We start from the raw sequence: 17109 nt of genomic DNA on the forward strand, positions 1-17109 counted from the left end.
CCTATGCATAACACTGTAGTCATTTAGTTGTAAGTACATGAAAGTTTCCATGCATTGCCAAATTTGATTGACAGGGTGGCAGCGCAGTGGGTTTTTTTTTTTTTTTAACCTGTACTGCCTCACATGTTCAGTGTTTAATCCTCCAGTCACTGTGTGTGTGAAGTTTGCATGCTCTCCATGTATTTACTTGGATTTTCTCTGGGTATCTACCTCTCCACAACACTGTGGTTGATGGACTTCTGTACAAACTGTGTATATGTGTAGGTATACATACTCTATGCAACCCTTGCCCTGGTGGTGCAGGTTGTGTATGACAAGCATCCATAATGATGGATTCAAGTCTACTCTGCAGTCAGTGGGCTCCTGTTTGTGAAGGACAGATTGATCATTGCTGCAGGTGCCTGAGCTATATGGGGTTATTTCCTGCCAAGGATGTAACAGCTGGCCAGCTTCCAAAGTTTCAGGGCACCTTCCATGTGCCCAAACTGCCAGGCAGTTGACATGAGCTGTGTAAAAGATAAGTTTGTGTGCCGAGCCCTCCAGAGCTTTATTGCTGCCTAAGTGCATGCTCCTCTGAGGTTTTTGAGGATCAAAGATCAGCTTGTGCTGTTCTTTTGCTGGGCAGCTATGCAAGTTCCCATTGAGGGGGACCTTCCATTCAATTATTTTTGATTATTAATATTTTAGGAGTTTGTATATTGTACTCTCTCTTTTTCTTTGTGGAGAAATTTTGTTTTGCTTTTCGGGGCTGGAAAATGTTTTAAAAATGCCTTTTAATGTGTGTTCATGTGAAAAAAAAGTGACACAGAGTTCATATTTTTTTTACCAGGTTTTCTGCTTGTTGTCCCTGGCGAAAACCATTTTTGGCTTGACCCACAACAAAACAATCTGTCCCAAGATTGGTCCTTCCAGCCCCCAAAATGTAAAAGTTATGAGAACAGCTTTTTTTCACCACAGCAGGCTAGCGATTTACCTCCACTACAGATGGGTGACTCTGCTATGTCCATTTGTTGTACCCCAGATCACTCATCTTTTACCCTGGATTCCTCTGGTGTAGTACCTGCAACTACTATGGGCCAGGGTTAGCAGTGTCCTATATAGCTGTTTGGGTCCCCTCAGTGGGCATGGGGGAGCCACTGTTGTTAGTTCTGGGAGAGGGAACAGAGAAGGCTTTTCAGTTTTGTCAGAATGTTTTGCCCATCTAGGGGGAAGCTACCACTGCCATTTATAACATGCATCAGCTCCTCATATCTCCTTGGACAGTAGTAGTATACTGTGTCTGGCTAAGTGTTCTATTCCAGCTTTGGATTCTCCTCATTTTTTGCTTCTCTGGTAAAAGATGGACGCCTCTTTTTCTGATGAGATTCAAAGATTTGGAATTTCAGTAGTTTTCTGATTTAGATTCTGAGGAGAACTCCGCTTTTGATTCTCCCCTCACTTTGAGGTTTCTCAGTCTCTCAGAAAATGTTATGATCTGTTATAGAAGGAATTTCCTGAACTGGCACCATTTCTTCCAGTTCTGTCAGCTTTGGAGGATGTGTGTGTGTCCTGCAGTATTGTTTCATAATAGACAACTTGTTGCCCCTAATAAGGCAGATAGAATGTGTAAAGTTCCTGAGTCTTTGAGATTTTGTGCACTATTTCCAAACCTGAGCTAGCAGCTGTAGCTTTAGTTATTTGTATTGCTGCTAAACAATTAATTCCTATCCTGCTCTTTCTGGTGAGGCTGGGAAATTTGATGGGTAGGGGAATAGTATATGCTTCTGCAACTTTGATTTTTTTCAGAATTTTGAATTGCTAGGCTCACATGCTAATGTTTATGCTAACCAATTGTGAAAGTATGAGGAGTGTTTGGTTTGCAGTTTCTTCTTATGAGGAAACATCTTAAAATTATGTTGTTTCTTCTATTGTACTAGTTACTGCTCTGTTTACAGTGTGTGTGTGTATGAGTGACTCCATTGATTCTGCAGGACTATGGCCTCTGGTACTGTTTTGAGGAGGTTTGCCTGGCTGTGCTCTCAGAACCTCCCAACAGAATATGAATAATGAAATTTAATTTAAAAATTTTAGATAAAGATTTTTTTTTTGTTTCTTTGCTATAGAAGTGATCAAAAAGTGTGATGAAAGGGCTAAGTTAAATGGGGGAATCTCTCATGATTTAGTGTCCTCCTTTTTCTAATTTTGTAAGGAATTCTTAAACCCCTTATCCAGTTTTGGTGCAATGGTAAGGGTGTCCCAGAAAGAATTCATGGACCTCTAAAACCAAGGACAGTCCAGCTAGTCAGTTTGACTATTTATGGGACTTTACCACCTCACACCGTAGCAGTCCCCTTTCCCTACCAGAAGGTCCGAATTTTTCTCTTTGACAATAGTTTATTTCAAACAAATGGGTTCTGAAGATCATTAATCGAAGTTCTAGATGGCTCTAAGAGGATATTTCTCTTTGCCAAGAGGTTATTCTGCATCCACAAGACCAGAATGTTTTTATTTCCACCTGTCCTTCATTACATGCTGTTCCAGGGAGTGATAGAACCAGTTCCTCCTTCCATGTTGGGAGAGTTTTTTGTTCAAGGATATTTTTAGTGCCAAAGAAAGATGATGCTTGGAGACCAGTTCTGGATAGTTTTTCTTAGGCCTGTTCGTGAGGTGCCTAACTTCAAAATGATGTGGCTTCACAATCTGTTACCTCTTGTTCCTCATTCAAGTTTCCTGGTAACTCTACATTTAAAGGATGTTTGTCATATTGTTCCTTTTCATCCAGACATTTCTTAAGGCTTGCGTTTCTGGATCACTTTATATTTTTTGCTTTACCCTGTGGACTGTCCACTACACCAGGAGTGTTCACTAAGTTGCTAGTTCCAGTTATAGATTGTTGCAGACTACAAGGTATCCATTTTCTTTTTTTCATATTTAGATGACTTTTCTCATCTGTTTAGATCTTTTTCAAAGTGTCAGGAATCTTTCACTTTGTGAGATGTATTACACAAACTGGTATTCGAAGAGAACGTTCAAAAGTCCTTTTTGACTCCTTCACACATGATTGTGTTTTTGAGTTATCTGCTGTGGACACCTGAGTTCAAAAGCCTTTCTTCCACCTTAGTCATTGGGAGGGAATACCTCAGAATTTTGGGTTTCATGGCATCTGTGATTATCATGATAACCCTTTAAAGACTCCACATGAGAAATATACAGTGGTATTTGAAGTCTCTTTGGTCCCAGCATCAATATTCCTTGTCATTACAAATGCCAGTGCTGAGGTTCATCAGTAGAAAAAATTACGTGGTGGCTATAGCAAATATTCTTAAATTAAGGTCGCCCCTTATCCCTCCATTTTCAAAGCAGTCAGTCCTCTCAGAAGTCACTGACTTTACTTGTGGAGCAGTTTCAGGAGGGATGAAAGTGCAGGTGTATGGAACACCAAGGACAGATGCAAGCACATAAATATAAAAGAGCTTGCTCTGATCGAGGCACTTGACTCTAAATAATCTTTAGTCCACAGAACGTCCTTCAAGTCGTTTCAGTCATGTGGTACAACTTCAAGTAGGAGTGAACCAGTTAGTACTCCCTTTGCAGTCTAGCCTAGGTTGTCTTTGGGTAAAGCTTCACAGCACAGTCTCCCTCTCCAAGCATCATTCCATGAGAGCAATATTGTGTGGCAGACAAGCTGAACAGGACAGAGCAGACTCTCATGTATGCAAATTGGATCAGGGGATCTTCCAAGATTTGATACATCTATGGGGAGTTCCTCTAGAAGACCCATTTTCCTCCTGTCTAAACCAGCTGGCAGGATTCTGCTTCAGGAGTCCATGCTAGAAGGCATGGAAGACTGATCCCTTCACAAACATAAGCCTGAGCCAGGTAGATTGTCTGGTGTTGACAAGTAGTTCAGAACAGCTTTAGTGTGGCGTCCCTGTGATAGCTGGTGTTTCAGTTCTCCTTCTGTGCCACATTACTTGCATACACAGTACTTGGACATTGTCTACACTTGACTGTATTTAGAGTTGCTGTTGGCTTGTGTATGACTGGGTGGTATAATGCATTGGGATATAAAACGTTTACCCCAGCTACAGAAAAAACACATGCAAGCGATCTGATTTATCAAACCTGCTGATTTAATAAATATTCTATAAAAGTGTAGAAAAAAGTGCTAGCTTTCATACCAGGTCATTTTCACATCCTTCATTGTGCAACATCACACGAATGAAAAATACCAATCACAGGAGAAATTCTTATATGCAGTGTGTGTATACATAGCTTGAGAAAAAAAAGTTGCATATGAAAGAATTCTGGCTAACTTGTGTATCTTTATTTCTTGTATTTAAAACTTTTATAGGAATGTGCCCAGTATTTTCATTGCATTTTTGGTTCTGATGATTTGTTTTTGAAATCAGTCCTTGTATTTTAGATGTTATATGAAGCTACGGCTGTTAAGCTCTTGTGTCTGGTTTTGTGTAGTATTACTCGTGATTATCTGAGAAGAGAGTTATTGTTTTTGCCTGTAGGTTAATAAGTTGTGGTTTCCATCTCCATTTATCTAGATTGCTTGAGCTTGCTACTCGGTGAAAGATATTGTGTGTGTTTGGAATTTGACTAAACCAGGAGCAATAGGTAGCTTGTGGTCTGTGGTTACATCCAGAGTGATGACAATACTACTGTGTCAGGAAAAAAGCTCCGGGAATTGGAAGTGTGTGTCTGACAGTAATAACGTGTTTCACAGTGCACTATGAGTCGCTGTAGCTCACTGAGAAAGTGGTGAGAAAAGGGCCTGGGCTACTAGGCAAAGTCTAGCTAAGTAGTCTGCATTTAGTATGCTTTGGGTATGGATGTTGGAAGCCCATACCTGGACAGCAATGCATATTTCCTTTATGTTCTTGGGGTCAGATTGCATTGCATTACTTAATCAGATTTGTGCGAATTTTTTTACTTTAACCTGCTGTGTAACAATGGTGTGACTGGAGAAAATTGCCCCTCTGGCGTCACTTTGTTCCTCCTGTGATTATACTGGCTATCAGATGGGTTTTAAATCTATCTGTGCCACCTGATTTCCACATGATCTCATTTTCTAAATTGTCTAAACAGTTATTTTGCAGACATTCGCATATCTGTTGTATACACTATAGTGCGTATATGCTGTGTTCTACCGACTTCTTTATCAGTACAAGAACAACCATAAAAGCATAGCTCCATAAACTTTCACATCTAAAACTCTTATGTCCCCTTTAACTTGTACACTGTTAATTTTCTGTCTTTTCAATTCTCCTTAGTGGAACGTGATGTGATTTCGCTGATTTGGGAATTCAGGATTCTGTGGAAAAGACTGTCTTCATGGCTTCACTGGTGGGATTCCATGTTGTAAGCCTCAATGTTTACTCCATTGATTTGTGACAATGGCTTTGGCTGCAGTATTTGCATGCCTAACCTGGCAGTGACTCTCTCGCATACATGTCTGCCAGGATAGCCTGGATGTTTCCTTTTTTAGATGTCATCTTTGGGAGTAATCTTGAACTCCTGGAAGAGTGTTAAAGCATTTCCTGTCATAGAGGCATGTACAGTCTTCTGCCTGCCTAGTCGTCTAGAAGACTGGCCTAAGTTTCCACTTTAAGTGGAGACATCCGAAGAACCTTTTAGAAGGTGTTGACTCCCTAGACCCACCTGCAGAAGCACCGTAGAGGCCATCTCCCCATGTGGTCTCACTGCAGTCATGAATAACATAAATTAAACTGGATCGAGATCACTCGGTGCAGGTTTATTTCCAGAGTAGTTGCATCTTGGAACTGCTTGGCTTCACTGTCTGGGTCTATGATAGGTTTGTTTGGTTTCAGAAAGGTTTCTGGCACTGTTTCAGTTTCTGATACAGAATGGAGCCTTAAAGTTAGTGGTACTTGCAAATTAGCAAAGCGGTTTCTTTGTTCCACAGAAGTTTGGGAGAATTGGCCAGTATTGGACATCATCAGATATGTGAAGTTTGGGAGAATTGGCCAGTATTGGACATGATCAGATATGTGAAGTTTGGGAGAATTGGCCAGTATTGGACATGATCAGATATGTGAAGTTTGGGAGAGTTGGCCAGTATTGGACATGATCAGATATGTGAAGTTTGGGAGAATTGGCCAGTATTGGACATCATCAGATATGTGAAGTTTGGGAGAGTTGGCCAGTATTGGACATCATCAGATATGTGAAGTTTCTTAGTATTGAGTACTAGTCTCTCACTGCTGCATCAGGGCTTATGAATGGTCTTGGGTAAGCAAATCTTTGCGAGAACCTTGCTGTAGAAACCTCCAGGTTAGATTTCTACAACTCACCTTGAGGCCTCACACTAATTCAAAGGTGTTTCATTGTCTTCTACCGTTTCCAGAGTCTGCACCAAGATGCTTGAAATTGTGGGAGAAATGGTTGAGTAAAAGGGTCTCCTTGTTTTTTTAATACATGGATAACTGTTTGCCAAAAGAAGTCCATAGGAGGAGTCAACCGTGACATGGGCACTTTTTTGTGGCTAGTATAGAGAATCCTTCATTAGACCCATCCTGAATGTGCTTCACTTCCAGAGAGAGTCATTCACAGTAGCCAGTAGTCTAATAGCGCCGAAAAAGATGTGCTTGGTCAGTGGCTTACATATGTAACCCATCTGTGAAGTACGGTACTTGCACAGTAGTGTAAGAATGTAGATGTCTTGCTTGATTGTGTACAGATTTTATGAACTGCCAAGGGCTTTAGCATGCAGGTATTCTGTGTACCAGAACTATATATAACCAAAAATACACCGAAGTACCACACAATAGCGTCTTTATTACACAAAAAATAAGAACAGTGGTGAGCACTTTCGCAAAACTAATTGCTTCATCAGACAAGAAAATAAAACACTCCATTGCTTATATACAGATGGAACCATTGACTCAATCACTGATGTCATAGGTCAATTAAGCCATTAAAGCTATATAACTTATAAATGTAGAAAGGCTACATATAGAGAAAACTGCATATAAAAGACACATATAACAAACTGCATGTAAATGCATATAAAAAACTGCATACAAAAACTATATACAAAGCTGTTTGGTAAAAGACCTAAGTAATAGATATAAACTCCATAAATACTGTACTTTCCGGTTTGAATCCTTTCTTACATCAAGTGTTATGGTATGTACGTTTTGTGGATGATGATTTTATTTTATGGAATGGCAATGGTTCAGATTTTGCATCCTTTGTTGATTATCTGCATACCACCACTGACTTTTTAAAATTCACATACCGGCTATCTGCAGCTGAGATTGATTTTCTTGATGTACATCTAGCTAAAGCTGAATTTAACTGCTTCAAGAGCAGCATCTTCCACAAACCAACCAGAAAGAACACATACCTACACGAAACTAGTATGCATCCCAGGCACATCCCGAGAAATGTATTAAAAGGGCAAGTTTATAGGACATTAAGATTACATGATGATGATGAGGATGCATTACTAGCATTAAATTTAAAATTTGAGTTTATAGCTAGAGGATACCAACCTGATGAAATTGATAAAACTGTATCTGATGCATGGCATATGAGATCAACTAAATGTAGACCTTATTTTAACAACAACGAGGTAGTTCCATGTAATAATCCATCTAACATTAACTCTAGGCCACATAATGAATTTAGAGTAGTGTTACAGTTTGTGAGTGACGTCAACCAATATGTTGACATAATTGGCACTTATTACAAGAGGTACCACAGTTGCAGGTTATTACCTGTAAAGATCCAGTATTCAGTTTCAAGAACAATATGTCACTCAAGAAGAAGTTATGTAACAAGGATATGCCTAAGAAAGCCATCCCTTCTTCACGTCAGGGCACTTTTCCTTGCAGGTCATGCAGTGCCTACCCCTATATTTACAGTGTAAATACCAATGTCCACCCCACCAAGCATTTTCAGCTACAGCTTAATACTTATGCTGATTGCAAGAGCACTGATGTTGTTTACTATTGTTTTTGTCAGAAATGTCAGGTGTTTTATGTAGGTAAAACGAATAGATTTCTTAAAGACAGAATTCTAGAACATCTTCGTGATGTCAAAAATAAGAAACCCACTAATGCACTCGCCCAGCATATTATTAATACAGATAATTTACATTCTTTTAAGTTTTTTGTGCTACAGCGCATACACAAAAACATTAGAGGAGGGGATATAGAAAATTTTACTGAAAGCTGTGAACAGAGATGGATCATTAAATTGAATGCAGATAAATATCCAGGCCTTAATGGCTCTACTTCCTTGGTTCCTTTCTTGAAAGCAAGACGCCTCAAACATGTTTAATTTTAGGCACCTCATACACCCATTACACCTATTTTTTCATATTTTAGAGACATAGACTACTTTTAGTTATACATACATATTGTAGATAGATTTTATAACTAGATCTAGATTTTTATCCTTTAATTTTTCATAGCTATAGTATTTATGGAGTTTATATCTATTACTTAGGTCTTTTACCAACAGTTTTGTATGCAATTTTTTATATGCATTTACATGCAGTTTGTCGTATGCAGTTTGTCGTATGCAGTTTGTCGTATGCAGTTTTCTACATTTATACATTTATAAGTTATATAGCTTTAATGGCTTAATTGACCTATGACATCAGTGATTGAGTCAATGGTTCCATCTGTATATAAGCAATGGAGTGTTTTATTTTCTTGTCTGATGAAGCAATTAGTTTTGAGAGAGCGCTCACCACTGTTCTTATTTTTTGTGTAATAAAGACGCTATTGTGTGGTACCTCTGTGTATTTTTGGTTATATATAGTTCTGGTTTTGTGCACCTGGGTTTTACCTGAAGTCGTTTCTCTTTTTATACATATTCTGTGTACCAGCCCTGTTGTACTGTGCACCAGTGTTATGGATAGGTTGCGAATCGCCAGGGGCCCTGAGTCCAAGTCTTGTTGTACTGTACACCAGTGTTTACGGATAGGTTGTGAATCACCATGGGACTTGCATACCAGTCCTATTACACTGTGCACCAGTGTTTATGGCCAGGTTGTGAATTGCCAATGAACCTGTAACCCAGTCCATCAGGTGTTGGTACATTACAGCTTATACTGTTCCTCAGTTTTACTGCCCCCCCCCCCCACACACACACACGTGTGCACACATTACATATGAATTTCTCTAAGATCGTGTGACCTTGCAGTTTTGTAATATCAAGGGACTTTATGTGAAGGAATGGTGGAGTATGAAGTTGGGGGGGGGGGCTCATGTGATATAATAATGTAGCCAGCCTTTGATGCCATTGATGGCATTTCATTGCCATAAATTTTGATTTTGCAGAATGGCTCAACTTGATAAGAGTTTTGACATGCGTTTGAAGAAAGAGGGTTCAAGAAATAATGCTGAGAATAATTGTAAAGGCAAGTTTGTTGGTTAAATGCATTTTGACATTTCTCCGAGATAGTCTCTCATGCTTAGGCAGTAAGCTAGAAACAAAGGAGTATTTGGCTTTTTTTACCTTTTTTTCAGTAGTTGTATTTGATTGTCCCAGAGTAACTGTTGTCTTTTTTCCCCCCAGCAACCTGTGAAGATTACAAACTTTTGGAAAACATGAACCACTTGACAAGCTTGAAGTACAAGGAAATGAAAGAAATTTCCATAAATATCAGCCGCAACCTTAAGGATTTGAATAGTAAATGTAAGTAAAAAGTGGGGGACAGGATATTGTGTTTGAGCAAAATGCATCTTAGAAATATCAAGTAGGATAGTTACTGGACCAGCTAATGTTTTACTTGCTTTTGGAAAGTGCTTAGTGTTCGGCAGAATTCAACTTAATATTGTAAAAACTAGAAAGATGATATTGGTATGCTGTCTACTTAATGATGCCTCCGGGCATTTTTATAGGATCACCCTAGTGATTCCTCCAAGCATCTGATATAGCCTGTTCATTTCTGCAACAATAATTGCACAAGTCATGCTTCATACAAGGTTTGGAAAGATTTCATCTTAAAGTTTACATGGGCAGGCAGCTCATGCTGATGCTTAACCTCTATGTAATACTGGTGAGGAGATTTAATGTTTCTTATTTTCATCCTTGTATTTCTCTAAATATATTTTCAACAAAGCAAAACCGAGATCCTTGGCTTCATATAAAAACCTTTTGCTGGGCAAACAAAATCCTGCTCGACGGTATGTATATAGCTTGATTGGTTACAGCTTTATGTACAAAGCATTAAAAAAAAGTTTTCCTGTAGAGCCGGGTTTTCAGAGGGAGCCTGTTGAGTGACAAGAGGACTAATCTTGTGAACCAAATACATTGAATCCCGAAGTGTTGCAGATTTGTTACAAAAAAAAGTGATAGTAAGGTAGTCGTAGTATCCTAGTAAAATAGTAGGGTGTTATAAGCCTAGCCACATTTCCCAATAACATTTAATAGATATTGGTTCCCAAAGGTTTTATGGGGGTATATATATATTTAAGCATAGGTGGCCAAGCATTTATAAGCTTCTTGTGTGTATGAGACATGGGTGGTAGACCATGGATAAGTAGATGGGGAACTGTAAATCTGTTCAAGTTTGTTTGAATAAGTGCACTCTGCTTCTCATGGGTGGGAAGCCTTGATGTGGGAGCCTCTGGATACATACCTGTCTCTCCAGCATGTCCTATTAATGTTGCAAGCAAGATTTGGGTCCCTGGCTCAGGTGTTCTTGATGCTAGTTGTTTTATTGATATACAACATGCCCTTTAGAACTGGATCAGAGGATGCTTTGTAAGCTAGGTGCAGGCCGCCTCTTAGCAGCATGTATTCTAACTATTTGTGACACGTCTGTAAACCAGCTGGCTATCCAGTGTGTGATGTAAGGTTAATACCTAGTTTAATGAACAATGCCTGAGTGAGGTATTGTTGTATGCCTTGGCCAGGTCAGGTAGGCAGTATGCACCATTTTGCCCTTGTCCATTTCTTTTGGTGACCTTTTCAAATAAGTCTACCAGGTTGATTAAGCAAGACCTGCCCTTTAACGAACCCAGACTAATTTGGGTCCAACATTTGTAGGTTACGTTGTTGTCATTTAGGATCTCCATGATTATTCTGTCCTTAGCACTGCATATCAGGCTAGTCAGGCTTATGACTTAATAATTTCCTGCTTCCGTGGCTGGCCCACCCTTGTGCAGCAGGATAACTGTGACAGAAAGCCTGTTTTGAAGGCTGTGGTTAATGTTTCTAATGGTGTCAATAGTCCATGTTTTATGCTATTCAGGAGATATCTTGGACATTAGCAGGACCCTTCGATGCAGTTTTGTTGGCCTTGGAGAGCACCTTGAGCACTTACTCTCTCTCTCTCTCTCTCTCTCTCTAGTGACAGTTGGTGGAGTTATAGATGTGGGTATTTTCTTAGAGGCATTTAGTGAGGTGAGGGTGTTAAAATTGAAGCTACATTTTTTTAGGCCAAAAGTTTGCTATGTCTTCAGCTCCATATAATTTGGTACATTCCTTTGTATTACCTTTGAGGTTATAGACTTAGTGGAAGAAAGCTTTGTGGTAGTCTTTGGCCTGGGAGTTTAATTTTACCTCAGATTTGGCTTTGGAGGACTTTATTAATCCACTGAGTTGCTTGTTTAGGTTGACTAGAGATTTTTTTTCCCTTGCTGGGCATTGCACCTCCTAATTTTGCCTTGAATTTCATCCTTTTAATAGAACCTGTTGATGGATTCCACCAGCAAGGCTGTTTTTTTAGTTGATCCTGTGCTTTTTCCGATTAGGAGCAGCTGTCTATATGCAGCTGTTAATACAATTGTACAGGATTTCTGTGAATTATTCTGCATAGGCAGTGGGTAGTCTCAGGGTTGAGGGGACTTGAAAATATTTCCAGGGTGTCAGCAGTAGGACATATGCTTTAGAATAATTCGTAAAAGTTCCGAAGTTAGCCTGTGTCCTTAGTTTCTCCTTTACTTCAAAGGAGACAGTTTTATGGTCTGACTTGACTAGCAACAACATTATTTAAAATAAAAATAAAAATAAAATAAAAATAAAAAATATTGTCATTTGTTAACCGGATTGGTCCAACTGTGGCAAAGGCCCATTTTCAGTGGAGACCTGAGGAGAAAAGCTCCAATTACAATTACAGACATTAAAAAAGAAAATTAATACACAGACTAAAAATTACAGTACTAATATTGCCAAACATTTACATAAAATTAAATACATACAAACTATTTGTATGCAAGTTTCAGAAAAAAAATGACACTAGTGAGGGTACAACTTTCTGCCATGTTTGAGGACCAGGTCAAGGATATCTGCATGACTAGTGGACATACAGACTAGATGGTTTATGGTGTTAATTTACAAAGTCCAGGAATCTTTGGTCTGCGTGTTAATGGTATTGTATGAGTTCCAGTTCATATTGGGGTATTTAGTCACCCCATGACTATGGGGTTTAGTTGAATGTGGACCTATAGCTTGCAGGGATATGGAGTGGGACGTTTTCTAAGGTAATTTTATCATAGAGAAGCTTGAACATCATACTGACCAGCCTCGAGGGTCATAAGTGTATACTAGCTAATGGCCACTGGGGCCCTTGTAAGCCTAGCCATGCTTCTTTTTAATGTAACTAGAGACACTTGTACCTTTGCCCCCTTCCTTTGCAGTAGTTGGTCTAATTGTGAGGAAGGCGTTGTAGCCCTGCGCTGACAGGGAGCACTCCTTGGCTTTAAACTATGTTTAAGTAACTGCACAGACATCTACATCCTCCAAGGTGAGGAGTGCTTGTAGGGAGTAGAGTTTCTTATTTAGACTTCTGCCACTGAGCAGCAACTCCTTCAGATTTTCCTGCACTAGTGTAACTATGTTTGTAGGTTTATCGAGTTAGTAATTCCTAAAAACAACAGTGTGAGGTGGGCAAGATTTTGGCAACAACAGCAACAGTCACTTTCATTTCCTCCTGTTTTCTATGTTACTTCATATAAAACAGAGCGAAGGGATGACATTGCCGTCGTAGTTAATTCTCTGATTACTCATTTTATCCTTTTCAGCTTCATCCGGGAGCTGGAGCTTATTCGGGTACTTAGTGGGTGCATGGTGGAAAAATTAATCTGATGTAGGGTGTCATTCTAAAAAGAGACCTCTCTGTCTTCTAGCACAGAGAGAGCATTTGGGAAGGCCATCCCCCTTACTTAATCCTGAACTGTCTTCTGTTTCCTCCCTCTCCACAAAAAAAAAAAAAAAAAGAATCATTTTTACACTTTTTTTTTATTCAGCTGCTTTTACTGCAATGGTGTTCTTCCTACTTTTATTACCTTATTTCTGCTGCAGGCTCTTAAGTGATTAACTGCCTTTATTCTGCTGCATTTATTACTGCTTGTTAATCTGATTTAATCTGGTATTCTAAGCATCTTGGTTTTGGTTTTAGCACTTGTGCTTCAGGCCAGTTACTTTTACATTTAAGAAGGTTTTTGTGGTCTACACTCTTGTGGGCAAACCCTTACCAAAACCCTCTCTCCATAAGTCTGTCCAAGTATTTGGAAAACTGTCTGGACAATTTGAATCCCTTTCTCCTGCCAGCCTGGTCAACATGGGCATACTGAGACACTGTAGCAACTGCCTCATGTGTACTGACAACCTTCTTCTCCTAGCACATAATTCTACTTAACAAGAAATGCAACTACATCAGTAATCTGGAATCCACGCTCCCTTGCACCACAGTCAGTACTCCTGACATAGAGGAGACTGCCAGCACAAACACCACACCACATGCATCACATAACCAAGCACAACATACATCCACCTATGCAGAGGTCCTCCATACAAACTTACCCAAACAGCAGAGACCTCCAGAACACACACACACACACACACACACACACACACACACACACACACACACACACACACCAGTGTCTCACAAACACAGCCCATAAGGCAAAACAATAAACCAAATGTACTAGTCATTGGTGACTCAATTGTGAGACGCACTGATGTCCCTCTCACTAAGCTCGACAAGAAGGTCACTGTCAGTTGTCTGGTGCCAGTCCACCGTATCACACATGCACTTAAGTCTCTCCACAGCAAGTACAAGTGTGACTCTGTCATTGTCCATGTTGGTGTAAATGACTGATGTACCTCCCTGGACTATATGAAGAGAGACATGATTGAGCTCTGAGTATCTGTCCCAGGCAGGTATAACCATTGCCCTAAGCCGCATCCCACCTTCACCAAGAGTGATATCACAATACCAACAAAAAATAAGACTTCAACAATTGGCTTAGTTTCTGGTGTCATTCCAAGGGAATCCATTATCTGTCTGCCTGGGATGACATGGTTGACAGGCCTCGATGCTTTGCCAGAGATTACCTCCACCTTTCACCACTGAGATTCCGGATCCTGGCCAAAGCTGTTGCCTCCCCTATTGTGCCTTTTTTAAGCAATGTTCCAAAGAGAAATCTTCCAACATAAAAATCTGTCAAAAAGCAAATTGAAAAACATGCTGCTTAATGCTAGGAGCCTTAACCTGAAAGAGCACTCACTGGAGGCTGTCCATGCACTGGAAGATGCCAATGTCTTTTGAGTCACAAACTTGGTTCAGGGCTGCGGAGAGCACCACCTGCCTTACCAGGCTATACCTCTTTCCGCACATTCCGACCCCAAAATGAGGTCCAGAAGACCAAGGGTGGTGGAGTCTATATCTTCATTAAGGGCAGGCACACCTCCAGACTGGTTTGCCAGCATGATGCACTGGAACTACTCCAGGTGCAACTGATGGTTGGCAAGACACCCATACAAGTTATAGCCAGCTATAGACCCCCTCCATAACTCGACACCCACTTCTCTTACCTGGATCTATTTGACTCCATCAAGGTACTCCCAACACCCTGATCCTTGGTGACTTCAACTACCCCACCATAGACTGGGTGAACCATTTCTGCACTAATGCACTCCCTCAACAATTCCTTGACTTCATCAGTGTTAACACACTAGACTGGCTCCTCTCATCCCCCACAAGGGGAGATAACATTCTGGACTTAGTTCTCACCAACGTCGGCGATTGCTGCACCACTCCCATAGTATGTTCCTCTCTGAGATCAGATCATTATACTGTCTCATTTGAAGTTTCTGTTCCCCCCCCCTCCAGTTGTAGTCAAGCTAAAAAAACTTCTCAAAAGCTGACTGAAACCTCCTAAGGGAGGGTATCAGCAACTTCACACCACCATCCTCCTCAGAGGATGCAGGCAACTATGTTGAACAGTATGCTAATGCAGTACACAAGCACCTGTGCAACCTGAAAAGCCAAGTTGTACAGTGGTTAAGGTGTATGCCTTTCAATCACCAGGTGCGAGGTTTGATTCTCACCACTGGAAAGAGCTTTACAGATTTGAAGGTATATATTTTGGTTGGGAGGGTTGCCTAATGGTGAAGGTGTTTGCCTTGCAAACACAAGGTGCAGGGTTTGAGTCTCTCGAGGGATAATTGGCTAGGCTTAAAATGGCTCTCGAGGGCAGTTAGCTTAGTACTAATCTATGAATTTCAGACATACCCAGCAGAACTAAAACCTGTTCCTCAAGGAAAAAGAAATCTGTTTGGTGGACATCCTCTGTCAACAGGCTTTACAACAAAAGGAAGAAACTCTTGTCCAAGGGTAAAAAGGAACAATCTGGAAAAACTCCCTCATTAACCTCGACAAGCAAATTAGATCACTAGTGAAAACCTCCAAAGCCAATTATGAATTGAAACCAGCCTCTGAAACAAAGGGAAACCACAAAGCCTTTTTTGGTTATGTCAGAAACCCCCATGGCAAGGCCCAGGAATTGGTACTTAACATCACTTACACTGATTCTCTTGACTTAGCCAACCTGCTAGCAGATAGGTTCAGTGCAAACTTCACCCCCATGTCCCCCCCAAAGGCTCTTTTGACATCCCCAATACTTGTCCCGCACTTCATGTCTCTGTAGATCATGTTAAAGACCCTATCCAAGGCAAAGAACACATCTTCCATGGGACCTGATAGTATCCCATGCTGTATTCTGCACCATCTCCAGCAAGAAATGGCTTTTGCCATTGAGCACCCTATTCAGCCACAGCCTAAGTTCATTCCAGCAGAGTGGAGAACTGCCATTGTCATCCCCTTGCACAAAGGTGGTGCCACTATTGACCCTGGAAACTGTCGCCCCATTAGCTTGACCAGGCTGATCTGTAAAGCCATGGTGTGTATCATTATGGATCTCATAAACAAGGACATAGGCAATCTCCAAGCACTTGACCCCACCCAGTTCAGATTCGTCAAGGGCAGATCTTGCCTGTTGAACCTAGTTGACTTCTTTGAGATGGTCGCCAAGGCCCTGGATGAGGGAAGGTCAGTACATACAGCTTACCATGACTTGGCTAAGGCTTTTGACATAATCCCGCACTCTGGCATCATCGAGAAGCTAACACAACTTCAAGGTCGAAATAGGAGCCTCCACTTCAGATAGCAGACTTGTCACTAGTGGGGTTCCCCAGGAATCTGTCCTGGGATCCTACTGTTTGGTATCTACTTCTCAGAGGTTCAGGAAAGACAAAAGGCCTATGGCTGATCAAGTTTGCAGATGATTGTAAGTTGGGTGTTGTGATTGAGTCCCCAAATGATGTTAACATACTGCAAGAGGGTCAAACAGCAACTTATGTATCGTATCATCATACCATTCAGCAAAAACACTGTTCCTACTGATTACCACATCAACAGCAACCCCTAAGCACATAACCTGTGAGAGACTTTGGTATTCAGGTTGATAAGTCTCCCTTTCGACCATCATATAGCAGCAGTGTTCTGAAAAGCCTTTTACTTGGGTCATCTCATAAGTAAAGGGATTGCATCCAGAAAATATTACCTCTCTGTACTCCTCTCTCATTAAACCAATAATTGAGTATAACACCCTGTTTGGTGTGTACCTCTCCAAACTTCTGCACCAAGTACAAAAGTCACAGAAATACCTCGCAAAGAGAATCCGTGGCCTCCCAATACCTGTCCTATGCGAACAGGTTCCAGTCACTATCACTCTACTTGTTATCATACAGATTGTCTTGTAGATGAGACACTGTTCACCTCTGAACAATCTCAGACCTTGCCCTACTAGAGATGCTCCATATCCGTAAGTCTAACTCCTCACGCATTAC

The 17109-nt window shown here is 40.6% G+C and overlaps 1 protein-coding gene across 2 annotated transcripts in view; it reads left to right on the forward strand.

The window, feature by feature from the left end:
* Positions 1-17109, forward strand: part of BLOC1S2 (biogenesis of lysosomal organelles complex 1 subunit 2) — a 164965-nt gene that overhangs the window by 43251 nt on the left and 104605 nt on the right. For both annotated transcript variants that reach the window (XM_044055756.1, XM_044055757.1), the window contains exon 3: positions 9544-9663. In XM_044055756.1, the coding sequence (XP_043911691.1) occupies positions 9544-9663 (120 nt within the window). The remainder of the gene's footprint in view (positions 1-9543; positions 9664-17109) is intronic.

Source organism: Protopterus annectens, chromosome 14.part0 (assembly GCF_019279795.1).
Source record: "Protopterus annectens isolate FY-2018-M chromosome 14.part0, PAN1.0, whole genome shotgun sequence".
NCBI lineage: Eukaryota > Metazoa > Chordata > Ceratodontiformes > Protopteridae > Protopterus > Protopterus annectens.